The following is a 20,572-nucleotide window of genomic DNA, read 5'->3' as shown; positions in this document are numbered from 1 at the left end:
CCTTTTACAATTAAATCCCGGCTTTCCCAGCCTAGAAATTCTCTTCAGGGTAAATGAAAGGCCTTAACTGTATCCCAAAACAAGTGTCTCTTCCCCATCTCACAGCACTTTCTACAGTTGCAAAAGTGAGCCCGTATTTCTGAAACTGCCCCTTAAAAAGCAGTAAGAAGTGGAAATTTGAAAATGTACCAAGGGAGATTAAGATTTGTTTGAACTGATTTTACTTCTTTTGCCTTTTTTTTTTTTTAAAGATATGTCTTGATTCCATTCACCTTTCTGACATTTCTATTTAACTTGCTGAGGAATGAAAATTAAAACCAAACTTCTGATACTGATATTTGAGTAGGAATCTTTTGCAAGTCACTTGCTACGACAAAACTTTGTTAAAGATACATACAAGGTTGTTGTTGTTGTGGTGGTGGTGGTTGTTTTTTAAAGTAAAGCATACACTATGGGACATCCTTACACTGAAAAGATTCTATGCCTATCTGATATAACTGGGCCTCCCTTTCTTTTGTTTGCTAAAGGAAGGAAATGATGACAAACACAGACTAAAAAGGAAAAGGGTTGTGTGGAGTAGGACTAGGTCTGTAGCCTGTTATTTTTCCCTACATAGCAATTAGCATCACTAGACCATGTAATTTTTTAAAACAGATCCTTAGAGAAACATGCAAGATTTCCCCCCACACTTGGGCCACAGTAGTATAGTCGTGAATTTTTGTCCCAAATACTTGAAGTTTTCTTTTTTCTAAAAAAAAAAAAAAAAAAAAAAGCTACACCACATATATTGAAGAATAATACAGGAGGGAATAAGCATGTTGCTAAAATTTTGAATTTATGTAAGACCACATATTGGCATAAACTGGTACATATCAGTACACTGCAGACAGAGTATAATTTTGTATTATGCTTAGTGCGTGCTCTGTGGTTTTACATTTGTGTATGGATGCTGAATTGATCTGAAAACATTTCAGACCCAATGAGTACAGCCTGGCTCTTGAAAGGCTTCAAGACACTAATCCTTCATGAGTAACTCAGTCAACAATAATCGAGCTTGTAATATGGCATTTCATCTGTTTCCTTTGATTTAAATCACTTATTTTATCCTTTTTCTAAAACTGAATTTCCCTTAGGTTTCCTCTGAAACTCACCTCCAGTCATCTTTGGATAAATTTGTCAAGATATTCATCTCTTCTTCTTGCATAAGGCGGTAAGCAGCGCTCACGTGGTGATTCTCAAGGACGGAGCGATCATTGTACAAAATGGCAACATCTGATCTAAGAAGTAAAAACAGAATCCCCAACACAGCATTTGGTTAGACTTTGTGAGAGTAAAAGACACTCAAATGTCAAGTCAGCTGACCAGTGAAAATCCTATAACTGAACATGTAAAATTATGGAAGTAGTTTCTTTCACAGTATTTTAAAATTTTATATAGACTTGATGTTTTAGAGCAATTTTAGGTTCAGAGCAACGTTGCAGAAGATACAGAAATTTTCATGTGCCCCCACACATGAATAACCAGCCCCATATTCAACATCTCCCACAGAAAGCTGTTTTTGTTACAACTGATGAACCTACACTGATGCATCATTACCTCTGAGTGACCAGGGGTCCCTCTTGGGGTTGGACACTCTTTGGGTTTGAATAAAATGTATAGTGACATGTGGGTACCATTGTAGTATCATACCCAGTAGTCTTACTGCCCTAAAACACCTCTGTGTTTAGCTCATTCATCCTTTTTGCCTTCAGAATCTGGTAACAACTGATATTTTTGTTGCCTCTACAGTTTTGGCTTTTCCAAAATATCATATGGTTTGAATCAGATAGTCTGTTGTGATTTCAGATTGGCTCTTTTCACTTAGTAACATGCATTTAAGTTTCCTCCATGTCTTTTTAGGGCGTGGCAGCTTTTCTCTTATTAACACGGATTAATGTTCTCTTGCCAGGTTATACCACAATTTATCCAATCACCTATGCAGGGAAATCTTGGTTGCTTTTAAATTTTGACAATTATGAATAAAGCTGCTGTAATCATCTGTATGCAGGGTTTTGTGTGGATGTAAGTTTTCAACTTCTTTAGGTAAATGCCCAGAATGGACTTCCGGGACCAGCTGGTAAGAGTAGGTTCAATTGTAGAAGAAACTGTAAAGATGTCTTTCAAAGTGATAGTTTTGCATTTGAACAGCAGTAAATGAAGATTCCTGGTATTCCACATCCTTGTAAGCACTTGGTCTTGCAGTGTTCTGGACTTTTGCCATTCCCAGAGTGATGCGGTGGCATATCACGGTTTCAATCTGCTTCTCCCTGCAGGCCTGTGGTGTAGAGTATTTCTCACATGCCTCTATGCTATCTCTAGATCTTTTTCACAGAGATGCTTGACAAAATCTTTGGCTCTAACTTTAACCAAGTTCTTATGTTGAGTTCTAAACCTTCTTTCTACATTTGGATATGATCCTTTATTAGATATATCTTTGGCAAATATTTTGTACCAGTCTGGATTATATTTTCATCCTCTTAACATTAATAAAAAATTGTGCTACCAAGACTTGAGGAAAAAATGGTGAAGGAACCAAACATGGAAATGTAAATAAAAAGAACCAGTCTAGATATGACAAAAGAAATAATCCTGATTCAATCAGTGAATGAATAAGCCTCTTCATACTTAGTGTAATAGCTGATGACCAGTATCATTACTTTGGAATAAAATTACTTTGAGTAAGGAGTGGAAGGGATAATGAAAATCTTTGCTCTCTTTGTGTTTCTAATTTTTACTTCCTTTATCATTTGTGATTAAATATGAAAATAATACATCTTTTTGCTCTAAATAAAAATTAAGAAAATCATTTTTAACCAAAGCTTAAAATATGTTTCACCATGAATTTATACTGGACATTTTATTTTTTAAATGATGAATTCACTCACTCAGCAATGGTGAATTCATTTCCAGTTGTGCATAATGGAGCCTGTGCACCTCCATCCACTGTCTGCCTGGGCTTCAGAACACTTCACAGGTGTGGAATGGAAACAGAACCACTGTGCTCAAGGTCTTAAAATGATAACCCAGTTGACAAAGTAGAAGCAGGCAGCAGAAATTCACAGCAAAGGGAAAGTCAAGTTAAAACCTTTAACAACTGTTACCACATCTCCCAGGACCAAGCCTGTCCACGCTCCTTCCTCCTGGTAAGTCCGTTTGCTGTCAGGAATAAAATTGCTTCACTCAAGACTCATTGTCCCACTCCGAGCAGCTTAGTGGATTAGGGAGACCTTGTCTCAAAACAAAAAAGGTCTGGAAATATAGCTCAGTGCAAAGGCAATGAGTTCAACCCACAGTGAGGGGGCAGGGGCTGTTTCAAGTTTATAATGCGTAGAGTCCTGGTTATAACTTAGTTCTCTCCCTGCCACTGATTTTGTACTGAAGAGTAGGCAAGGACAAAATAAAGAAGGGACAAAAATTGCCACAAGAACAAAACGGGTAGCTATGCATATGTTAATATGTTTTACTTCTGCAAATGTTTCACTATCTTTATGTATCCCATAATATCATGTCATATACCATACACACACACACACACACACACACAAATACATTTATTTTTATAGAAAAACTAAAGAAATATGATGCCTCCTAAAAGCATTCTCTTCAAGATCTGTAACTGATAGTCTACTAGGTAAACCAAGCTTTATTATTAATCCAACATAAGAAATGATCAATTAGGCACTAGAATAACTTCTATCTTTTGTTTCCAACAGTATGATAAAGGTGAAAAAACATATATACTTAGCTAATCATGTATCTCCACGATGTAGTTTTTTTTTTTTTTCAGTATACTCAGTGAAGGCCTAAAACCCTTAACCACTAATCATAATTCAATATGGAAGAAAATGACTTAGAGAAGCTTACACATGTAATCCTTATTTAAAGGATAATTAAATAGATCTCTTGCCTGAGTGAAAGGCCAGGCCAGGCGTATTTTCCTAAACCTGCTGAGATTATAGGGAAAACTAATTTTCCAGTAATTTCATTTGTATCATATGGACAAATCTAGCTATCGCACATTTGTCAGGGCAATTACATGGCATGCCAGCAATTCCAGGTACATATTGCTACCTTTGTTTTCAGAAATAAGCAAAGATGTGCTAATCCAGATCCAACTGTAGCAAAATGTGTGGTTTTGTTTCACAAGTTCAGCAAGGATGCTGAGAGTGCAGTACTGTTCTAATGGTTGTGATGGTCTTTAACAGCTAAGAAAAGAACAAGACTCTAAGCAACATCCAGTATCCATGGTAACATGTAGCTCGGCATTTTCTGTTCACAAAGAAGAAATTATTTCCATTTATTTACACTTTCAAGGATTGCATGCATTAAAATGTCCGTATTGCACTTAATTCAAGCCTTGTTCTATGTTCTAAATTACTTTTCAGTCATTTTGCATTGTACAGCAAATGAGTTTTCATACTAGAAAAGCACTCTAAATCCAAGTAACAATGACTAATACAAAAGACAATAGAATTATCCATGTCAGTTACATGTGACCTTATTTCTCTTTCTACAAAATGTGAAGGTACTAGGGTTTCAAAAGCATATGATATTGTTGCATTTTGGTGATTACAATGCTTGTATTCATTTTCAAGTTTGTGTACAATTAATCCATTAAGTAATTGTCTCTGTTAGATAATTTCTGAGAAAATTATAAAAATACAAAACTTTGCTTTTATTTTTGTGCAGTTTCTTAATGTCAAATCAGGAGAGATTAATTCTTCTTCCTCCCCTCCTCTTCCCCCTTTCCCTCTTCCTCCTTTCTCATTGGCTTTATCCTCTTCTTCCATCTCCTTCTGCACAAATTAAAGCACAAGTGACTTAGGATTCCTTACCCAATTGCAGATGATTAGTAAAAAGAGAAAGCTGGAAGTGATGTCCTAACACTGCCTCTTAAAGGAAAGTCCACTGTTAACAAATCACTTGCTTTCTTCTCCAAATAGCAAAACTGTTGTCCTGTAAGAGCCTGGATAAATAATGACTTGTTTTTAACTAAAACCCTCATGGATTTGATGCATGTAAAGAAGATTTGCTTTTAAAACATGATAAGCATTGCCTTCTTTTCCTTTGATGGCTATCACAAATAAAAGCAAAAGAACTCCTTATACTCTGTACATATATGTAGATGAAGAACATCCCTTCTATTCAACCACGTCGCACCAGATTCAACCATAGCAAAATGGTCTTCTTTTCCAAAGCTTTCTTTTCATTTTATGTCTCTCTGGGAAACTTGGAATTCTGTCCCTCCAAGAGGATGTGTTACCCAACATTTTACTGTTTGAACTTCAACTCTTTCTCTGTCTCCATCAAAGGCCTATGGTGTGTAAGCCCATCCCATTTTAGGCTCTAGAAGACTGGACCAAGTGTGTGTCTGTCTCTGGTGATAGGAGCAGAGTTGTCAGTAATGGGATTGAGTGTGTGTCCCTCTTTCTCAGCTTCTCTGGCCTGGCACTGCCATCACCTGACTGAGGGCACTTTACCTCTAGAGATCTTTGATTTTCAAAAGTCTTACACTCTTAGATTTGGTACAGATAAGCTATAATATGGATTTCAGTCATTTGGGGTAACGTCATATTCTAAAATACATAATATTTTAACAAATGTTTTCCTTACTTCACACATCAAAACAATAACTCTTTATACCTGGAAAATCAATTATTAGAAATATATTTATTTCAAAACCAAAGAATAAACCACATAAAAACTTTCATAGGTGTATTTATTTCAGCTTTTTTCACAACCTCAAAATTTTGAAACAACCAAGGTTTCCTCCAATATATGAATAGATAAACGGAGGTACATCCGTACGGTGTACCTCCTTAATAAAAATGTTACTCATTAGAAAAAAAAAGAGCTACCAAGACTTGAGGAAAAATGGCAAAGGAACCAAACAGGGAACTGTAAATAAAAGAAGCAGTCTGAAAAGAGTATATACTATGTAATTTCAACTAATGACATTTTGAAAAGGAAAAACAAGAAGACCTTAAACTGGTCACTGCTGCCAGAATTGAGGAATAAATTGGTGAATCACAGGGACTTATAAGGCAGGGAAACTATGGATTGTCAGGATATTGCAGTAATAAATAGCACTGCACATTTGTCAAAGCCCATAGAATCTATAAACAAAAATTAAACTCTGATGGGTTCTAGACTGAAATCTACCTCAGATACTGATGTCTAGCTGCCTAACTAGAACAAGATTAGAGGGCCTTTCTGCTACAAGCTGAACTATGTCTCCCCAAAATTCATATATTGAAGTTCTAATCATTGATGTGACTATATTTGAAGATCGAGACTTCGCTGTTTTGAATAAAAAATGTCTTTTCAACATCTCCTTTATTCAGAGGTGGGCCTTTTGAAAGGTGATTGGGTCATAGAGGATCCATGCCTATTAGTGGGTTGATTCTGTGTGGCTGAGTTCATGCCTGAATATCCTATTAGGAAGTCAGCTTTGTGGGAGGTAAGTCACTCAGGCATGACCTGGAAGGGCATATTCTTGCCTAAGGCTCCTCTTTTTTCTCTATTTCCTGGCTGCTACAGACTGAGCAGTTTTCTTCTTCCTGGCTCTTCCACTATGCTATTGCAACCTTAAAGGGAATCCTCTGAAAACTGGGGACCTCTTCTCTAAATTCCAGGTGTCAATTTTTTGCCCTTGAGATGGGAAAGAGACAAAATATTGATGGCTGGAGTAGGGTTATTGCTGTGACTGTACCCAACCATGTGGTTTGTTAGAGGATTTTTGGAAAGATGCCAGTTAGAGAACCTCTAGAATGCTGTAACCTGAGCTTACCAGGTGCTTCTGGTTGGAGTTCCCAGGAATGTGGACAGTAAAGGTGAAGCTTATGGGGTTTCAGTTGGGAATGAGGAATCTGTCAGAAACTGGACTCGTGGTTATGCGTGCTTCACTCTGGCAAAAACATTTTGTCTTCATTTTGTCCATGTTCTAAGACTTTGCATGAAGCTGAATTCAATAGTGGCAGACTACTTGATTTAGCAGAGGACTAAAGGCTCAAGTTTCCCTGCCTTACAAGAGCCTTGAGCCTTGAGCCTTTAGTCCTCTGCTAAATCAAGTAGTCTAGAAGAGCCTCAGGAGAGCCCTCACCCAGAACTTTCTAGGGATGTGTTCCACAGAATGCTGCCATCCATGCCTTCAGAGGGCACTGAAGCCATAGTCCAAGAAGGCCCGATGATTGCCTGAGCTGGTGGTGGACCTTGATGTCATCCACATGGTGCTAGTTTTTCAGATGTACAGAACACCACAGTTGGAAGTTTCCACCCAGATTTTAAAGAAAAAGCTGGAAAGCCAGCAATGTCCCCCAAGAGGGCAGTGTACAAGCTGTGGCAGTGAAGTTGAAGTACAGTGGAGACCCCAGGAGGTCAGAGATGCCAAGAATGTGAAACATCCGGTGAGAAAAGATGAAGAAAGTAGGCAGAGTCACCCAAGAGAGAGGACGTGGGTGCAACCAGCAAGGCCAATGGGGAAGTGTTGCCCAAGCCCTTTGGAGCTTGCAGCTCACCATAATTTGCTTGAATCCAGTTTCTTTCTACCCTCCCTTCCTGCTTGTTAGAATGAGAATATTTACCTTGTGCCATAGCATGTTGGAAATATTTAACTTTCTTTGTGATTTTCACAGGGGCTCATAGCTTAGAGTCTGTCTTGAGTCTCAGAGGAGATTTAAGACTTGAACTTTTCAGCAATGCTGAAGCTGTTATGACACTGACAACATTTAGAGATGGACTAAATAGATTTTGCATAATAAGATAGACATGAATCATTTAGGGGGCTAGGAGGAGAACATTATGGTTTAGAAGTAAAATATCCCCTCAGAGGTGGGATCTTTTGGAAAGTGATTGGATCATGGGGATTAATCCACAGATGAATGTGCAGTTAGGAAGTGGGGCCTGGTGGTAGGTGGGTCACTCACAGGTTAACCTGGAAGTATGTGTTATTATCCCTGAGTTCTCCCTTCTCTCTGTTTTCTGGTTTCCATGGACTGAGTAGCTTTCCTCCACCGGGCCCTTTTACTATTCCATTTCCACCTTGCATCCAGGCAACCACGGACTGAATCTATGCACCAAAATAAACCTCTTTTCTTGAAGTTGCAGAGCCTGGTATTTTGTCCTAGGGATGGAAATGTGACTAATACAATCTTCAAAGATACACTTAAAGTTAATTGATGTAATATAAGGGTAGGACCCAAATCCAATATGACTGATACCCTCATACAAAGAGAGGACCTCAGGGGGGTGGTGTGCATAGGGAAAAGAGCAGGTGAAGTCAAAAAGGTACCTATCTACAAGTTAGAGACAGAAGCTTCAGGAGAGACTATATCTGACAAGTTGGTCTTAGACTCCCAGCCTCCAGAACTGTGAGAAAATAAATACGGGTTGTTTAAACTACCCAGTCTGTGGTAGTTTGTGCTGGCATCCCTAGCACTTAATAAATATATGCTGCATTACTTTTTTGATTCAAATAACTGCCATTATAACTAATACAAAGGGATCTCATTTTTCAACTATTTAAATTTAGTTTTTCATACTGGTCTGGGGATTGTATTTTGTTATTTCAGTATTTTTCTTCAAAAGCATAATTTTATTACATTCACATATGTTATGGCATGAAGCCAAAGCCTTAAACAATATACTGTAAGACTTGACTTAGTGAATACCTGTCTGACTTGTGTAATAGTTCACTTTATATACACTAGGAAGACAGAATTTTTCCTACGTATTTTATATCCTTAAAAAGCTGTTACATATGCTATAAAATATATACAAGTTTCATGAAAAACAGTTGATTGATTTAAGTGGTTATGGCTTCAAAAGTTTTGCTAAAAATCATTAAAATTATCTTATTCAAATTTTTATTTTTAAAACAACTCTCTCAGAATAATTTGCAGGAGAAAAAATTTTGAAACTTAACATAACATAAATATTAGCACTGATAAAGCTTACCTTGTCTGAATATGAAAGTTGTTTGTGGTTCCTGTATGCTCATAGTCATGAATGGCAGCAGCAAAGACCATTGCTAAAATTTCCAGTTCAGTGAGCCAGTGCTAGGGAATTAAAGGAAGAGTCCATCACGTTTATAAAGCAGAGCCCATCTTTTTCTTTGTACAAAAATTCTCAGTGAATCTGGGGTGTGCTATTGTATACAATTATATTCCTTTTAAATTCCCTTCCCCCTTCACCTCCATTTATTGTGCCTCATGGGTATTGCATGAGGTCTGTGATTATTTGAAGACTTGAAAGTTCAACATTTTAAAGTCAAAATATAATTATTCTCCCTAATTGAAAAAGGAGTAATTTTCTTTGGTTTAAAAGATTAACTCTGATTCCACTTTGAATTCACAGCCTTATCACTTTGGACTCCTATGAAGTCAATTACAGTTCATTAATTTTTAACACATAGGGCTGGGGATATAGCTCAGTGGCACAAGCACCTGCTTGGCAAGTGCAAGGTCCTAAGTTAGATTCCCAGTATCAAAAAAAAGAAATTTTAACACATAGTTTGTTCAACATTAAAATATATTTTATATCATTGTAAAAGGCCCTACTGTGAGAAAATTTTACACCTAGAATTTGAAAACACTTGCTTTGCTTATGAAAAACTTTCATTTGTATATTTAAAGATTTAGAAGAGTTTCTGAGAATTTGTCAAATTTTTATTCATAGCATATATGGGAATGTGCGATTAAACTCGGTAACGATAAAGAAAAGAATAATTGTCTTCACATAAAAACTAGGCCCATCTACTTCACATATTCCCTGGTATTTCTGCTGCTGGCTGGAAGACTTACCAAAATTTCTCTACTATTACAAGCTTAGCAATAATTTAAGTTTAGATTATTCATCACCCACATTCTGCACAATCCTTTCAGTGCACTGTCCAAAGTGATAACCACATGTGACAATTTAACAGAAAATAAACGAAATGTAATAAAATCTAGTTCACTCTCTCAGTTTCACTAGCTACATTTCACATGCTCTCTATCCACTTGTGGCCTGGGTTTACGTAGATACAAACACAATTCACAGGTTTTTCTGTTGTCACAGAAAGTCCTGACGGGCATAGTGATGCATATCTGTAATCCCAGCACATGCAGGGCTGAGGCAGAAGCCTGGGCTACATAGTGATCTCAAGGGCAGCCTATACTATATACTGAGACACCATCTCAAAAAAAAAAAAAAAAAAAAAAGAAGGAAAGAAAATCCAATTGGAAAGCACTACAAGCAGTTGTTACTTGACAGTAGGAATGGGGGATCCAAAATGATATAGTGTTTACTTTTAGTGGTCTCATTCCATACATTTGAAACACCTAAAGATCTAACACAAGACAATAAGAAAATATCATGTCACCTGTACATGTATTTGATAAAAGGTCAGAGGCTAAAGATGCAACCTAAAAGCAGGGAGAAAGGGTATTTGATGGGAGCGGATTTTGAAAGAAGGATAAGCAAAGACTAGTCATTAAATGCAGGGTTGAGAACAGAGGAATTTTAAATAGAAAAGGCAAATACAGAACGATACTGAAGGTTGTATTGTATTGAAATAGAATTGCCAGCAGGGAAGTTTTATTGAAGTCCAGCGACATGAGGCTCTTGCCTTCATACCCAATTCTGATTCCTAAATCCTAATCAAGGTAGACCATCACCTCTTCCCATCATTTCCACAGCCTCATTGCCCCCTTCATAGAACCTATTGTGGTACTTAGCACATAACAGGAACTTAATATTTGTTTGCCGAACTGAATTTTACTAGTTTTACATGAGAAGGAGGTAGTAGGAAGCTACCTCCAAGGGAGAGAAACTGTGGAATCAGACACTCTTCGTTTTAAATCTCAGTTGATCCTCAAGAAATTAAGAAATTTATCCTTTCAGTTATAGCCACCATTATTGTGGGATTAGTGATCATTCCTCTGTGGGGTTCTAAAAGAAGTTTAGCATTAACGCATGAGCTGTGCTTATGTCTATTATAAGCCTTGTCATAGAGTAACACACAGAATATGCAGTATTTTTACTGAACTTTACATTGTTTATGGGATTAAATGTGGAAATAGCTAACATATTTCAACTGTTTGCAAATCAAGTATAAATGCCTCATAGCTGGTGACTCTGGCAGCAATAATTTTCAGAATGAAAGCGGCTTGATAGCACTAGCTCCTCCATATTTTTGGATGCTTTTACCTGCGAGTCATTAGAAGGAAGCAAGTGACCTTATTAATGACCTGTGTTGTAGGCTGCACGGGACTGAATGTCCACTGTTCCCATTGAGAATGTGCGGAATTAAACACGATGAAACAAATAACAACTGAGTTAAACCAGAACTCATTGTTTTATTAAAGAGAATTGTTTCTTTTAAAGAAAAATTACCTACCTTCTTAAAGGATTTCCTATTGGTTTTATTTATGGATTTATAGATTGAACTGTGTTTCAAAAGAAAGCAACATTTAATACCTACTGTGGGAGTACTATGAAGGCACAAAAATAAAAATTTAAAGGTGAAAATCAGAGATGAAATTTAATTATAGGTTAGCTCATAATTACTCAAAATGATTATCTTCCTAGCTGTCAAAGTGATTATAAATGTACTTCCTTTTTTTTCTAATTAACCTCTGTCTTGCATAAATAGAACTTTCTCTCTGATCCTCACTTATTTATTGCCATACTATGACCTTAATGATTAAATTTCTAGTATAAAATAGTTTGGGAAGCAAGAAGCACCAAACTTTCACACCTATTGGAAACAACTGAAAAAACACTTATGAAAAATGATTGAAATAGAATTTTTATGTTATTGAAAGTAGAATTTGGGGCTGACTGCTCTCTCCTTAGCTGCTGACTCATGTTCAGGTTAGATGAGACTTCTACCTGAGGAAAGGGATGCTTACATTCATGAGTTTTATAGATAATTCCTGATGACAAGCTAGAGAATGTGAGTCCAAATCATATTCTTCCCTCCCAGAACAGTGGTTGGTACAAACCGGGTTTTCTAATTCCCAATGGGCAAAAATAAAGGTTTAAAATAATGGGCCATAAGCAATTTAGACTTTGTGCGTCTTCTAAACAGCAGGTTGCATTTTGCCTAGAGAAACGCTAAGGTGGTTTACTCTACCACACACAGTCCTCAGAGTACCTCAGGAGGAGCTGTTGCTGCTGCTAACAGCATTTTTCATGATGAAAAAAAGGAAAGGGAAGGATCAGACATTTACTGGCCACTTTAGTTAGATGGCCTCATTTAATTCTTATGATTGTGCTATTTACCATTCAATTTAGATGTCATAGTTTGGGGGACAAAAATTCCACCCAAAGGATCAGATTTTCAGAAGTGAGGTTGTTGGAAGGTGGAATGCTAACCTCACCAATGGATCCATCCGTGGCTGAGTTCATAGTTGAATGGGTGGTTGGGAGGTCAGGCCTGGTTGGAGGAAGTAGGTGGGGGGGTGTCTTTGGGGTCTGTCATGTCCATGGACCCTTCTTTCTGGCTCTTTCACCCTGTCTGCTTTCTGGCTGCCACGATTAAGCTACTTCCTTCTCCCGTGCCCCTCTGCCATGCTGTTTGTGCCTTGAAGCCAGCTAAGCACGAGCTGAAACTCAAACTACGAGCCACAATAGACCTTTTCTCCCCTAACTTTTACGTCAGGTGTATCATCCCAACAGTGAAAAACTGCCTAACACAAAGGGAAATATCTTCCATGCTGCAGATAACAAAACTGAATCCTAAAGAACACCGTCAACATGCTGGAGGTCACAAAGCCATCTCGTGAAAGAGCAGGAATTCAATCTAAAATTTATTCCAAAATTTCTGTTCCTTCTGTGGGTCACAATAGTACTCCTTACTCAAGGGAGGCATCACACTAAACACATTCTTCTAAGGTTTCAAAAGCCTAATTTCTAATTAATTCAACTGGATATATGAATGCATGAAAGCCAATTGAGGTTTAATCTAAGACAATTATCATATCTGAATGTCTCTATGAGATTTATGGGGTAACACGCCTTTTTCTCTATCTTTTTGAATAGGCTGAAATAGTTCATTACAATTCACCACTATATAAAACTGGTATATCATAATAATTTGCAACAGGGTGTGCATTAACAGCTATTTGTTTCAGGTACTAAGTTGAGTGTTTTGTAAATAAGATTTAATGACCTCACATTACCTTGTCTTTTATAAGGTAGTACTTAACTTACTTTAGTGACAAGGGAGCTAAGGCAGAGACAGTGAGTTATTAAGTGATGCAGAATAATTTCAAAATGCTGTCCCCTAAGACCAGGCTTTTTCTACTCTCCTGAACAGTGTGGTATGAGAAGACATTTACAAGAAAAGAATTTCCTTATAGTTTGTGGAATGGAGTCAGAGTGCCACATGTTTTTGTAGATTGATCAGAGAAAAACTGAGTCATTGCAAGTGTGGGAGACTGCTCCTAGGCATAGTTAGTGTACTACAAGTTTCAGAAATAGATCTCCAGTCCTCTCTCTCTCTCTCTCTCTCTCTCTCTCTCTCTCTCTCTCTCTCTCTCTCTCTCTCTTACTGAGACTGTTAGAACAAGATGCCAAGAACTCACAAATGCAAGAGCTGTCTGGCCAAGGCCAGGAAATGATTTCACACTTAAAGAGACAGTTGGAAGTAGCCTGGCAGTACTCCACAAAGCACTGGATCTTTAGCAAATGGACTGAGTTTCAGTACATCACTGTCACCGTGGTGCAGGGCTACAGGTTAATCAAGAGACAAAAGGAGAGAGGAGGAGGCCAGAAATGGTTCCAGCATCTGTACGAGCATCGTCCCCTCTGCACTTCTGCTTTCAGGCTTAAGGGTGACCCTTATCATTAGCAAACAAGGACAATGGCATCTTCACTGTCTTTTCCTGGCAACAGTTCCCAGAACATCTTGCAGGTGACAAGATGCATTAGTCACCTGACAGTGCTGGGCTGCTACTGGAGTGCTCCATAAATGTCATGTTGATAAGGCCATCCTAAAATAGCAGGGCATCAACCCCGACACTAAATGAAGTCACCTAGTCTGCATACCAAATCTGAAGGAAGAGAAAGGACTAAAGAGTTCTACCTAAATGAATATTCCTGTGATGTGCTTTTTTGGTTCAAAGAACCAGCACATTTATATGTACGGAGATTGATATTCACCTTCAACTACATTTTCATCTACTAAAAAGGTTTGTTAAAATAAATTTCACCAAACTGTCAAGCTGCGAGTATAGCTTAGGTTTGGTAAAATAGTCAACACATCTGTGAATTTGTTTGTCTTCCCTTTTACCATCTATTGTAAAAATTGTCTTAATTCTCCTTAGTTTAAATGCATTTGTCTGCTCTAGACAAGACTAAAAGCCTACCACCAGACTATTTTCTTAACCACCAAACTCATGGGTGCAGAAAGAGCCCACTGATACATTTTTGCAAAAGAATGAATAAAATCAGAAACCCGTTTCCATGCCAATCCCGCTGAAGCAGGGGAAGGCACATTTATATTTGATAAGTTCCTTCTGAAATGGTTATGTGATCTACACTAATGACTTCAACACTCTTGGAACTGGTCCAGGCTGGACCAGATTCTCAAGTCTTTCAGTGAAGATGGAATGGCTAATGACATCCCACAACAAGTCTTCATTATAAATCTGAGTATAAAATCACAATGTGGATTTGAATTTCTTTATTTACTTCCAAGTATGACTAACCTCATCTCTGCAATGTCACCTTCAGACCAGAGGTTCTGAAGCTAAAATAGCAGATTTTTATTTGGCTGCCTTTACACTTGCTCCAAATGATACCAATATATATATTTGAGAAGAAACACATTTTAAAATGATGAAATTCTTGTTCTCTCCCCATGTGAAATGGCATATGTTTTCTCATCTCACTTTATAACTATGCAGATATTTTATTATACAAATGTAGGCATTGGCTTTCCATTTCATCTCTTTCCAAAGAAACTTAATCAAGTTCAGATTCCACTGTACAGTGACATTGAAATGTATCATTTTTTAGATAACTTTTTCAAAACGGTAGAATTCCAGAGAATGGAAATGCCAAAAAGTTGAAGTAAGAATCACCTTGCCATCTTGAGTACAGGACAAAGACTTTAGAAGGTGAAAAGCAAGCAGATCTAAGCAGGAAGACACTAAAGCAGCTCCTCAGGTGTGACAGCCTTTGCAGTTGTCAGCAGGCCCTTTGTTTTCACATTAATACACCATGCAAATCAAAGGAGGTGAAAGAAACAGGTTTAAGCTCCGGCTGTGACAATGAAGCCTTATTAAACCCCAAAAGCTGTAAAGAATTTTTGAGTACGCATGTGCACATGCAGGGACCTTAGAAACAGATAAAGGAGCTTAGATGTACTAGTTCTAATAGCTTTCTAAAACAGATTATTTTGTCATTTTGTCATAGGCTGCATATTTCTATGGCCTTGTGGTTAAATTCCAAAAAATCCTTAAACTCCCAGCTTGGATCCCAGCCATTAGTTATATCAACTGCCAGCTGTACACGAGTGAACCACCCTGGACACAGGACCAGCTCTGGCCATAGCTTAGAGCTGAAGAGGCCCCAGTCACAAGAGAGGCCTCAGATAAGAGCCTTCTAGTTGGGATTCTTCTAACCATAAACCCTGAGAGATGGTAACAAATTAGATATTTTTTCCTGGTACCACGGATTGAGCTCAGGAGTGCTCTACTGCTAACATACATCCCCAGCCAGTTTTCAAATTTTGTTTTAGTTTTACTTTGAGACAGGGTCTTGACAAGTGGGACCTGAACTTTCAGTCCTACTGCCTCAGCCTCTCTAAGTGTTGGGATTACAAGCATGCACCATCACTCTTGTATTATTTTTTCTTTTTTCTTAAATAATAGATGAATTGGAACTGTGGGTAGAAGTGAGATCTTAGTCTAGGGCATTGAAGGATCTGCACAATTTAGGAGATTAAGAAAAATGAGGAAGCCGGGCATGGTGGGGCAGGCCTGTAATCCCAGCATTTGGGAGGCTGAGGCAGGAGGATCATTGTGAATTCAAGGTCAGCCTGGGCTACGAAGTGAGCTCAAGGCCAGCCTGAACTGCAAAGTGAGATCCTGTCTCGCAAAGACTAAAGAAGAAAGAAAGAAAAAAATGCAGAATAGACAATTTCTTTCATTACCACATGAGACACTGATGGAGATCCTAGGAAACTGGTGCTGTGTATACTACATACAGTTGGTTTCTTCGTGGATATGACATGCAGACAATAACTTTTTGGTATATGCTAACCTCAGAGAATCATATACCTGTTACATGTTTTCCAGCTCTTTAGGGCTCTACACTGAGGGACCAGGGGATTTGCTTGGTTAGGTACACAGGTTAGTACACGGTCTCTGCTGCAGAATGCTGAGGTACTGAGGATCTCAGGACCCCAAAGGGTTCAAGTTACATAGAAAAAATTGCCAGTGACCTGTTGCCAAAAAAAAAATGCACTGGCTTTTGAAATCTAAAAACTCAAGAAATGCGATTTACAGGGCTCGGTAAAGATCCCATTTACAGACATTTCATCACGTTGCCTCACACAGCCCAGCATGGCACACGAGGAATTAAGAAGACACTAAGATCTGAGGATCGCACACAGCCCCCACCCCTTTGGGCGGACCTCAGTTTCCCACTTTCAGAAGGAAAGGCGACTCCTTCCTTTTCATCTTCTGAGAATCATCCTGAGCTCTAAGACAAGAAGAATTGATTCAATCAGATGCAAAGAAGAAGAAAACGCATTTGGAAAAATTCGCATGAATAATTTCCCCAAATCCCATTAGGACTCAACTGTGATTCACAGTGCAAGCCAGAGAGAAAGCTCCTGAGATTAGGCCTGTAGGAAATAGTAGGTGAGGGAAGAGCACTGCAACTTTCCTTTTGAAGACTTTTTCTCCGGGTAACCCTTCTCCCTCCAGTGGATTCCCATAAGAGATAGAATTTACATGTAAATCATTCTGCAGTTTGTTTTGGAAAATAATATACTTTCATTTACCTCTTGTTATGGTTGAGATTTGGGGTGTCCCTCCAAAGCCTCATGTGTTTGGAAAGTAAATGGACTGTGGAGTGTTGTACTCATCAGTATATTCTTCCAACAAGGGGTACAGTAGCTAAGTATGCTGTCAGGGTGTGGAGGTGGCTGGAGGTGGGGGCCCCTGTGTGTACCCGGACAAGGACATCTTCCTCCGTGGCTCCTCCCTTCCCTCTCTGCTTCCTGGCTGCCATGATGTGAGCAACTTTGCCCCAAGGCAGGCCCGTCCACCATGCCATTTCAGTATCTGATCCTGCCCACCACAGTCTGAGACTTGAACCAAGACAAAGCTCTTGTCCTTTCCGTTATATGTGTTGGGTATTATGTCCCAGTGATGAGAAGGTGACTAAGATTGCTGTACATATTTTTCCCCATTAAGTTACTATATTTTTTGAGAAAATACATATGATAAATAACCTTCAAAATCCATAGCATCATTACTTATACTATTTCTATGGACGTTAAAGAGACAATGGGAGCATAGAAGAATAGAATTTGACGTTTCCATACTAATAAACTTCAGTCGCAAAGGCTTTCTTACCATGATACCCGTGTGGAGCATGATGTAATGCACAGTTTGGGTGACATCAGCTGCGTGAATCAAATTGTGGTATGGATTTTTGTACTTGCTGTAACCAACTTCTAAAGCTTCTGCAAAGGCAATTAGGCAAGAAACAGGAATCTGTGGAAAATAATAATTATGATTATATTTTGGCCAAAAGACTGTCACAGCAACATGATTATGGCATGTGGCGTGGAGCACATTATATAGTCAGATGTGAGCAGTAGTTTCTCCAAGTTGAATGCAGATTGTTCTGAACAACCATGTCACTGGTGTGTTAGCTTTCGATCCTGAGAAGTAGTGCAATCCCCAATTATTGAACTCAGACAGATGAACTAAATACTTTACATTTGTATATCCTCAAGAGTCAGGTAAGAGGGCTTGTCTTAAAAGGGTAAAAATTTCCAATTGCAATTGGTGGAGTCCAGTTTTCCTGTCTGTAATAAAAAGGAGTTAAAATGGACATTCTCCCAGTCCTTTCTAGGTCCAATAATACCACGATTCTACAGGAAATGATGCAAGTTCAGGTTGCAGACTCCTCAAAAGTCTGGGTCAAATCCATTGCTTAGATGGTTCCAAATGAAGTTAATTAGGAGCCCTGTAATTTCAGTTTAAGTAAACCTTCCAATATAGGTTCTTTCTATTTTTTAAGAAGAATGGAGACCTACTGTATTACTTTCATCATTGCTTCCAATCCCTACGGGAGTATTCTATGAATAATTCAGGCCATGTTGGTATTTTGCTATCTCCCGGCTCACCATCTTTAGGTGCATATATCCATATGTCAGTGTTTCACAGAATCGTTCTACCACACAGTGACCTCGGCCCCCTAGTTTTGTGACCTGCTAACTAGAAACACACTAAAATGTATTGATTAATGCTCCATGTTCTGCATTTTCATTCTTATTCAAATAAACATTTCTAAGAGCATTTCATGTTCGTTCCACATTTCTGACCTTGAAGCGGTTCATAAGATCATATCTGGTAAACAGTTCATAAATCATAAACTTCAGACTATGTTCTCCGCTTGCTTCATTTAGGGCAAATACATCAAAAGACCATTTATCAACATCCTGTAGAAAAAAAGCAAAGTAAACACATTAGGTGAAATATGATACAGCGCTGAAGCTTTTTATGGGAAATTATTTGAAACATTAGGTTTTGTACATTCTGCAGATCATAGTTCACTGAAGAATGTTAAGCTACATTTTACCGGAGTCTGCTATGACAGGGTCACGAACGTGAGGCCATCATGTTTAGTAAGCTCCAAGATCTTCCTTTTTCTATTGATGTTCATAAGCTGATGCAGTAAGTCTGACCACACTGCTGTTATCTTTACTCTCTCTCCAATTTCCTACCATAAATCATCTTCCCAGGATGGGCCCACATGAAGGTAGAGGTGGTGTCACTTGATATGGTGATATGGGTGATGTCATTTGAGGGATCAAAGGAAAATGACTCACAGAACCCATTGTAGGATGGCTTGGAATTTCAGCATGAGTTAGTACTTTTTGGCTTAAAGCTTTGATATGTTCTGTTTTTTTCTGTGATACAAATACTAGGCAGAGAGAGAATATATACCACTTTATTATCACTAGCTAGGTGGGTCACCTGGGGGTAGAAAAGGGAAATGAATCCTTCTCTTGACGAGGGAGGAGAAGTAGACCTGCAGGGAACAAGTACTCTGGGAAAGTATCCCTTACAGTGGCAGAGGGGATGGGGAGCAGGGGTAGCCAAACATTTCATAATTTTGCCTTTAAAAAAACCTTAGAAAGCATAGTATACAGATGTAAGATGGTCAGGAACTATCAGCAAAAAAAAAAGTCCCAGCACTTACATACAAGCAGCAGCTTTAATAATGAATAATATAAGCAGACAGCCTTAAAGTTAGACATTAATTTTGCACTTAAATGGGCCTGTTAGTATCTCCCTACACATACTGGGGATTAAATTCAGGTCCTTCACATTGAGCATGGTGCATCACCAGACTCTTAATTTTTTGAGACAAAGTATTGCTGAGTTGCTAAATTGCCCAGGCTGAACTCAAATTTGCAGTCCTCCTGCCTCAGCCTCCCAGAGTGCTGGGATCACAGGCCTGTGCCACCATGCCAAACTTCAGTTACCTTTTTACATTCTTATGAAAGCCAACTGTACTCGCTGTCACATGCTAAAACTCAGCCGAAATTCTTATGAAAAGTATTACAACCATTTCTCTTAAAAATACTTCCTTTGAAAAATAGCAATAGCAACCTCAAATGGTACTTTCAATCCCTTGGAACAAAACACCAATGAAATAGGTTTTGGGTTACTTGTAGACTTATGTAATTCCTTCCATTTGCCTCTAATTTGATCCCCAAACACTTGCTCAATGTCTTTGTAAATTAAAAATCTTTTCTAGAGGTTTTGTTTAAAGGATTTTGACCATGAGGAAAGTTCAGAGGAGGCCAACGATCTTTTATCAAATTCCAAAGCCAACAGGAAAGAGTGAGCATGAACTCTCTCAAGCCTGCTATGTATCCAGCTAGGGGCTTCCTACTGAGTTGGGGGTCAGCTTTCGTCTCTCGGGGATTTCATAAGCAGCAATGATTTACAAGTGTGAACTACTGCGGTGTGCAGCCTCTGTGCTGTTAGAATGAGCACAGGACAAGGGGTTTTCTCAGAAAAAAGTTATTTAACTAACATATTCTTCACTGGTAATATTTTCTCCTTCAAACTCTTAGTTCATGTGTGTTAATGAAATAGCATTTTAGAAAACTACATTTTTTGGTGAAAATGATTTTAGACTTTTGTTTTGTTTTGTTTTGCCATACTGGGGATTGAAGCCAGGGCTACATCCCAGCCACTTTTATTTTTTATTTGGAGACAGGGTCTTGTTAATTTTCCCAGGTTGGGCTTGAACTTGTAATCCTCCTGCCTCAGCCTCTTAGAGTGCTGGAGCT

The 20,572-nt window shown here is 38.4% G+C and overlaps 1 protein-coding gene across 8 annotated transcripts in view; it reads right to left on the bottom strand.

Annotated features, from left to right (window-relative positions):
• The window catches only part of Pde1a (phosphodiesterase 1A, calmodulin-dependent), a 296,642-nt gene that overhangs the window by 39,525 nt on the left and 236,545 nt on the right, over window positions 1–20,572 (bottom strand). For all 8 annotated transcript variants that reach the window (XM_005373347.2, XM_013512485.1, XM_013512476.1 and 5 more), the window contains 4 exons: window positions 18,590–18,706; window positions 17,613–17,753; window positions 8,995–9,095; window positions 1,152–1,277 (listed from right to left, as the gene is read on the bottom strand). In XM_005373347.2, coding sequence (XP_005373404.1) covers window positions 1,152–1,277; window positions 8,995–9,095; window positions 17,613–17,753; window positions 18,590–18,706 — 485 coding nt within the window. The remainder of the gene's footprint in view (window positions 1–1,151; window positions 1,278–8,994; window positions 9,096–17,612; window positions 17,754–18,589; window positions 18,707–20,572) is intronic.

This window comes from Chinchilla lanigera, unplaced genomic scaffold, assembly GCF_000276665.1.
Source record: "Chinchilla lanigera isolate Chin_1 unplaced genomic scaffold, ChiLan1.0 scaffold00002, whole genome shotgun sequence".
Taxonomy (NCBI): Eukaryota; Metazoa; Chordata; class Mammalia; order Rodentia; family Chinchillidae; genus Chinchilla; species Chinchilla lanigera.
This window is presented reverse-complemented; position numbering and strand designations above follow the sequence as displayed.